The sequence below is a fragment of the Amphibalanus amphitrite genome, unplaced genomic scaffold (assembly GCF_019059575.1).
Source record: "Amphibalanus amphitrite isolate SeventyFive unplaced genomic scaffold, NRLGWU_Aamphi_draft 001927F_arrow, whole genome shotgun sequence".
NCBI classification, from domain to species: domain Eukaryota; kingdom Metazoa; phylum Arthropoda; class Thecostraca; order Balanomorpha; family Balanidae; genus Amphibalanus; species Amphibalanus amphitrite.
In genome coordinates, this window is record NW_024883420.1 from 79437 (window position 1) to 87104 (window position 7668).

Here is a 7668-nt window from a genome sequence, read left to right on the forward strand (position 1 = left end):
TCTTAGGATATCAAAGCCGCTGTTACTATGCAACGCCATATGAGTTGCCTTAATCGTTGGTAGGGCTCGGATCCTAACAGGCCGACAAACGGCATCCTCAAACGATCTTTTTATTTAGTAGGTACGTAACGATGTGTATTTATCTTTTGGGCTCACGCGTACATACAATACGTGAGCATCGTGCAGATGAGTAAGACACATGCACGCAAAAAAAAACACACACACACACATGGACCGTAGACAGTAGATACGCAAACATACCTCACGTTCAGTTCTTTTGTTGCAGCAATCGACAATGGCTCATTCTGACAGCCATAGACCCAATACTCAGTACAATATGAGTGCGGTACCATCTCCCAGTGGCCGCCAAAACCATTCATACGCACTGCACCTGACTTATTCAGCCAATGCACTCAATCGCTCGCGTTAATTGATATCCCAGGCACGCAGCTGACCTAGACGAGAAATAACGGAGGAGAAAACATGGAATAATATCTGAGACAAAGCATTCTAAAAACGACCCCAAGTGAAACAGTCACTGAAAAATGGCAGGATTGGTTGATATGTTGTCAAGCTGAGCCGCTTGATAGGTAGGTAACTGTAACTCTTAACTGAATGACATTTAGCTTGGTCATGGTAAGGTAAGTTCGTTCTTAGTCGGTGTTCGCGACTCCTTTACATATCGTGATCACTGATCCATGTTAAAAAACAGTTATCTTGTCATCGCAAAACATGTCATGGAGTGCGAAAAAGTGCAAGGTCGAGTGGGGTGCAAACGCCGCGAAAACGAGGCGGTTTCAACGCTGGAATTATGGAAAGTTCGCTGGCAACAAGCGAAATTTCGAATTCTCTCATTGATTAAGGACATAAAACCCTAGCTGGGTCTCACTGGATAGAATACTGTTGCTTATTGCTTACCGGGTGCACAGCGTATACTGCACGTGCCCACTACAAATACAAACATATTCAACCCTTCTCATGCTATCCCTGAGAGATGCCATTCCTCGCGCCCTATTCGGGCTTTTCACACGCACAAACGTAGTCAACTGTTCCGCCGCTTTACATTTTGCATGTGTGAGTTTCATCTGCGTCTGTCCTAGCTACATCACCGAGACCGATGACGACTGGACGCTTTCCTCGACTGAGGCCACGATGACAGACCTCAACACCGTCTGGCGCACGCTGACAGAACTTGAGCCTCTTCTCTCCGCCACCAGAGCTCAGTGCGTTACGACATCGGGCATCGGGTCGGGCACCACGGAGACACCGTTAACGGTCACCTGGGTGGGCCGGCTGATGTGCAAGTGCGCTCCCGCCCGCCGCGGATCCTGTTCCAGCTCCTGAGCCGACTCCTGTGCCGGCTTCTCTCCGGCCGGAGATCGGGCAGTCCGTTTCCTGCGCGGCGCCACCGGCGGCTCGGGCGACTGGTCGTCGGCGGCGAACTGCAGCGGTGCGCCGCCTCCGCGCGAGCCCGTGCTGCCGTCACTGGACGACACCTCCAAGATGGCGCTGGTGTCGCCCGGTGCGCCCACCGGCCCGGACGGCGACACGGCCGCCGTCGGCTTGGACAGCTTCCCGTTGCGCGTCAGCGTCGGGTTGGAGATGAGGAAGATCTGGCGGCCGAACGTCACGCCGCGTTTCTTCTTGTTGTTGCGCGTGCCGCGGCGCCGCGCCAGCGCCCAGCAGCAGACACCGACAAAGAAGGCGAGCGCGCCGAGCACTCCGAGGACCACTGCGGCGATGGTCTCCGCCACGAGCGCCTGCCGTTCGTCCGAGGGCGGCACCGTGCCTCCCAGCTCACCGTCCGCCCAGTCGTAGCGCGTCTCGTCAAACTCGCCGGCCTCGTCGACGATCCTGACATCGGCACAGGCTCGGAACTCCTCCTGCGGCCCGCAGCCGATGCCCTCGGTGCCGTTCCCGCAGGTGCCCCAGTTGTTGCCGGCCACGTAGCGCCACTGGAACACGCACTGGCGGCAGGTGAGGTCGGCGGGCAGCCGGTAGCGCAGCTGGATCTTGCCGTTCCAGGCCGGCTGCGGGTAGTAGCGCACGCCGCCGCCGTCCGAGAGCTGCAGCTTGTAGCGGTCCAGGCAGCGTTGGGTGGCTGGACGCGCGTTGCTGTTCACCGGGCAGACGCGCATCTCGAAGTAGCCCTTGTGGTTGGCAGTGAGTTCGACGCCTACGGGGATTGATGAGCCGGCGGCGTAAGTGCGCACGATCTCGCCGCGGCCGTACATCCCGCCAGCCTCGTTCGGTCGGGGCTGGAACACAGACAAGGGCAGGTCAGGTCAGGTCAAGTCAGGTTAGGTCAAACTCTCTCGCTCAGATGGGGCTGGAACACAGACACGGCGAGGGTCAGGCGACACCAGGTCAGGTCAGATCAGTTCCATCCATCCTCGTTCTGACATATCTAAAGCATGGTATACATATGTACATTTTCATGTAAATGTGTCATCTGATTGCGATAAGCCCCGACATATGACTAGCTTTGCATCACAATTCCCGCGTATGATCACCACATTTGCTGTTGGATAAAGCATGAACACTGAGGAAGTGACATAATGGCAGCCACCACAGTACTCAGACATGCCTCATACTGTTGCCGTCGACAAACCGAGCCGCTGTCTATGACAACTGATTGTACAGCGGACGGACTGACCAGAGTTTGGCCATGCTTTCTTGGTAACAATGACTAGAGGTCACCATACTCGACAACAATGACTGGAGATCAGTCATTGTTGATATCTGGGAATGACCGGACTATGAATACTGAGCCCGTGAACCCGTTGATGGTCGTGGTTGGTCGCAGTAGCCAGACGGATACAATGGACAGAGGTCGGTTGTGCTCGGTTGCAATGACTGCAGGAGGTCGACGGCAGCCATGGCCGGAGTTGTGGAGATCGACGGCACTCCGATCCGTCTCGGTCGGCTGCAGAGGAAGCCAACTGATTTAGCGGACCGATAACGCCGTCAGAAACAGTTATTTAGCCCGCCACCGCGGCGGCGACGGCTGCTGGCCAGCAGAAAGAACGACGGAATGAAACTTTGTAATGGTCGCTGAGCTTCGGTGTATTTGTATGTAAAAGGTATATTTGTAACAAATTTAAAATATACAGACCGGCCGCATATGCATACTGCACCGATGATGGCAAGTCCAGCGAGGGAAGACGACCGGACGGGGTCGGGCGAGGGAAGTGACCGGCCCGCGGAGCCTGTCTCTCCATTGAGGACCCACAGCAGGCCCCCGGCTGGAGGAGCCAGGCCTCATTGGAGCCCAACTGGCCGTGCGGTCGCGCGCGGCGGCTGCGATTACCTACCCGCAGCTATCCGCCGGTCTCGCGCGGCGGCTGCGATTACCCACCGGAGCTGTCCGCGGGCTGACGTAGGAGCCGCCGAAGGACCGGATGTGGGTGGGAGAGGAGGGGGAGGGAGGGGACGGGTGCCGGTGTGGTACAGCCGGAACTCCGCGGCTGTGAGTTCACAGCGCCGAACGGTCTCCTATATGGGTCTGAGAGATGTGCGGGCGCCTCTGATTTACTAAAAACCGATTCAATGTCATCAGAGCAATACCCAGACTCACTCGTGCTTGATTTGCTCTGATATAATCGAATGAGATGAGGTCTCGATGAACGGGCTGTTAATCGCATAGGATATCAGTTTTTCTTATCGTTAGCACATAGGCACAGTAAAAGTATGCTTCGGCCAACCACAACAAATGTCTTGAGATCGGCTGATTTGTAGGAGAATATAGATATCGATTATCGATTTGCGAACGAACTATACAAACGTCTTCGCCTTTGCTTTTATTCGTGTTTCTCCCCTCCCGCTCTCTCCAAGTCGGAGATCCTCACCTTTCCTCTTACTTCGCCACATCTCTCTCTCTCTCTCTCTCTCTCTCTCTCTCTCTCTCTCTCTCTCTCTCTCTCTCTCTCTTCTCTCTCTCTCTCTCTCTCTTCTCTCTCTCTCTCTCTCTCTCTCTCTCTCTCTCTCTCTCTCTCTCTCTCTCTCTCTCTCTCTCTCTCTCTCTCTCTTGTATCGCCGCGCTCGCCCCAGGTGGGCGGTAAGTGATAGGAGAGAAGGCCCATATTTAGCCGCCGCTATACACAGCTCACAGCTACAGAAAACACCTGTGGTGGCCGCGCATGAACGATCAATCTCGGAACGGGGCAGCGCCACTGACCACGGCTGCGCTCTGTTTTCCAACAGATGGCTGGTGAAAACTATCCGGTGATCTTGCTCTCGCCCCAACTGTTGCATTTCTTTTCATCTTTGTGGCCCTCTCATCCTTCGGACAGACAGCCATTACGGGCGTTCATTTCTGCCCAATTCCATTCGGTTTCGTCCGTTTCGCATTATTCGCTCCATATATGCATTAGTTTTAATGTCTTTCTGCATCCGAGCACAACAGTCTTTCATTCGTCAGCTTGGCATGATTTTGTATCCGCGCTCATCACCCTTTGAAGCCATGCTTCTCTCTCTCTCTCTCTCTCTCTCTCTCTCTCTCTCTCTCTCTCTCTCTCTCTCTCTCTCTCTCTCTCTCTCTCTCTCTCTCTCTCTCTCTCTCTCTCTCTCTCTCTCTCTCTCTCTCTCTCTTTCTCTCTTTTTCTCTCTTTTTCTCTCTCCCTCCACCCGTCTCTTTATGTCGTCTTGCGGTCCGTCTAAAATTAGTCTGAAGCCTGGCGTCGCCGGTAGGTCTGCTGCCTGAGATAGAGTCAGATCAGCTAAGGAAGTGGAATAGAAAGTCAACGCTGATCAGTCGGTCAGATGGGCAGATAGTCCCGACCAGAGATGACCAGTTAGACTGGTAGTGAGAGTTGTGTGACTGCGGTGAGTGACAAGACTGCAAAACTGCTTCCGTGCATTGAGTTATGTAATGCTATAGCTTTGAAGAGCCGTCAAGCCTTAGCGAGTGAAGCGATGGAGAAGAACGTTATATGTATATTTGCATTGGTCCGAGGTCGGTGCTAGACGGCAAAGCTCATGGGTGTGTCTTTGTCTCAGTGGGTGGTGGATGGCACGCGTCATCCAGTACAACCGTCACCGTTCCCGACTGGAGGGTATTGGAGGGAGGAGCGTGACCGGACGCACCCCGTGTGCAGTGGAGCGTAACGAGACGTCAGTGACCGGTCCGGTACCGGTGCTGACTTTTATAGTACCGGCATCAGCACCCACAGATAGATATCAGATATCAGCAACATCAGCGCCTACATGGATAGACATGAGACAGCAGCAGCAGCACCAGACCAGAGGCTAGTTTTACCAACAGAAAAATAGCCGCCTGCTGGAATTTTTTGCCAAAAGACCGCTTCTCATACGGAGCGTAAACACGATGGGTACGTAAGTGGATAGGGCTTTACCATTTACGCTCCATATGTGAAGTGGTCTTAAGGCAAAAAATTTCGCGGGCGGCTATTTTTCTGTTGGTAAAACTGGCCTCTGGTCCAGTACCCTGCACTATCAACTCTCCAAACCTCCAGCTGTGGTCTGTTGATACCGAACGACATGTGGTAGAAATCGGTGACGACGCGCCTGACACCGCTGTCCGATTGCTTCCCATTGTCAGTGGTCGCTGGTTCACATTCGACATGTCAGCAGTACATGCAAACTGCAGTGTCATCGGTCTTATTCACGTGCCACCTACATATGAAAGACAATTGGAAATCGTCGTGACGATCGTCATGTTGACACCAATAGTCAACATAGCAATCGAGCCAGCACAGACGAGTAATGTCATAATGTGGAGAGAGGTCAGATGGGCGACTGAGTGCAGAATATAAGGTATCGGTGAAGGTACGGTGCGCTGTGCAGGAGGGGACGATGAGCTCGTGAAGTGGCTGGGCTGGATCGGTGAGCTGTCCAGCTGAGTTCAGTGAGTTTCCAGCTGAGCTAGAGTGAGCTGTACAGCTGAGCTATCAGCTGAGCCGATTGAGCTATCGGCCAGGCTCAGTGCGCTGTCCTGCTGAGGTCATTTAGCCAAGCTCAGCCTCAGTGAGCTGATCATTTACCGGCGGTCGGTACCGTCGGTACCGTCGGTTTGAGTCTGATCTGGGTCGGTCCGTGGCATGTTTCCCATTCGCCCGGCAGTCGGACGGGTGGTTTACCCAAACAGCGCCTCCGCCGCTGTGGGAAAACGGTCAGCCAGCGCCGGCGGCAGCCGCCGCCCACGCCACTGTCGGCTGCCGCCGCCGCAGTTTTTGTACCCAAACCGACACCAGTTAGTCCAGCAGAGCACCGACTGGTTCCAGCCGCGAGTGGAGGCGTTATTTTCCATTTCGCGGTTTGAAGCAGATCGTCTTATCGTGTTAACTTTTCAGCTTGGATTCGTATCGGTTTCTTCTGATTTCAAGCGCTAGCTCGAAGAAGGTATAGGTATTCGTGCATAGCTCGCGACCAGTCGTCTCACGCATTTCAGCACCTTGCCTGCACTTCAAATATTATCATCAAATTAGTTACATGCTATTGTACCAATGCTTGCACTTCTTATCCTCGCACTTCCGTGGTTCTGGTGGTTGATAGCATCGCACTGCCAAGCGATTAATAATAATTAATAAGTAAGTAGTGGTTGCCTTGTAAACCGTTGTAACACAGTTATGTAAATCGACGAAATAATTCCTGCCTCCATCGCAGTCGCGCATGCAGAACGTGGCTATAATTCACCATCAGTATGTGTCGGCACATCCATCAGCAGTCATGTATATCTGAGACGGTAGAGCGGAGCGGCTGGCTGCCCCGTCCACCGACCCTCCTTCCCCAGACCGTGGGTACGGGGAGGGGTAGGAGGGAGGGGAGGGGCGGTCACCCACCGTGACGTCATTATGCCCAGTGGTGCCGCCCGGGGGTGGTGACTGCCGGGCGCCTCCGGCCACTCCCAGGCCTGTCGACTTCCTTGGCACTCAGCGAGTCCAATACGGGTGACGTCTGCACGTGCCACGGCAGGGGTTGAACGCTGCACTCGAAAGTGCATAGTACATCGGACACTACTGCACAGTGGATATAAGTCTGTATAGCAGAGCACGCCGACGACATGAAGTATCGCACAATGCAAGCTTTGTCTGCAGCCTGCAGCTTCGGTTGGTATAGAGTGAAGGCGGAGTTACCCCTTTTCTTCGGGATGTTACAAAACTTCTTATATTTTCGTGACAACTGTTGCGCACCTACCGTCATTATTACGATAGCTAATGATGGGAAGCCATTCCATTGTGTGGTCAGGGCTCTGTCGCTGTCATATCGTCGCGCTATTTAATGTCCGTGAGTCTATGCTATTTCACGTCTGGTCATCGTTTACGGCGGCCGACCGTGAAATGGTCCCAATAAATCCGCCCTGCGCCGTGGGATTCGCCACGCCGACGCGCGCCGCTGATCGACGAACGCCGTCGGTGCCGACAGCTGAGGCGGCGCGTCGGGGAGCGGACCCGCTCGCTCGGCTGCGGTCACCGACGCTCTCGGCGGACCGACGGCGTCGAGGGCCGTGTTTGGGGCGAGCTGGAGCGCTGTTGCTGACCGGGACGGCATGACAGCGCGAACGCTCCGCGGTCAGGGGAGATGAGGCAACAAGAGAGGCAGCAGAAGGATAGCGAAGACGTGAGTTAGAAATAAAACATCGTAATTCAGCAGCCTTTCTGTGCTTATATAAGATTTGCCGATGTATATTACCATACCCATTTATAGCTT

General features: G+C 54.2%; 1 protein-coding gene across 1 annotated transcript; it reads right to left on the bottom strand.

Moving 5' to 3' along the window:
* Window positions 1–208: 208 nt before the first annotated feature.
* Window positions 209–2258, bottom strand: LOC122375810 (the record flags this gene model as incomplete). Its single annotated transcript, XM_043355349.1, has 1 exon — window positions 209–2258. A coding segment is annotated over one exon (1038 nt), but the record flags the coding sequence as incomplete, so codon positions are not given.
* Window positions 2259–7668: the final 5410 nt, after the last annotated feature.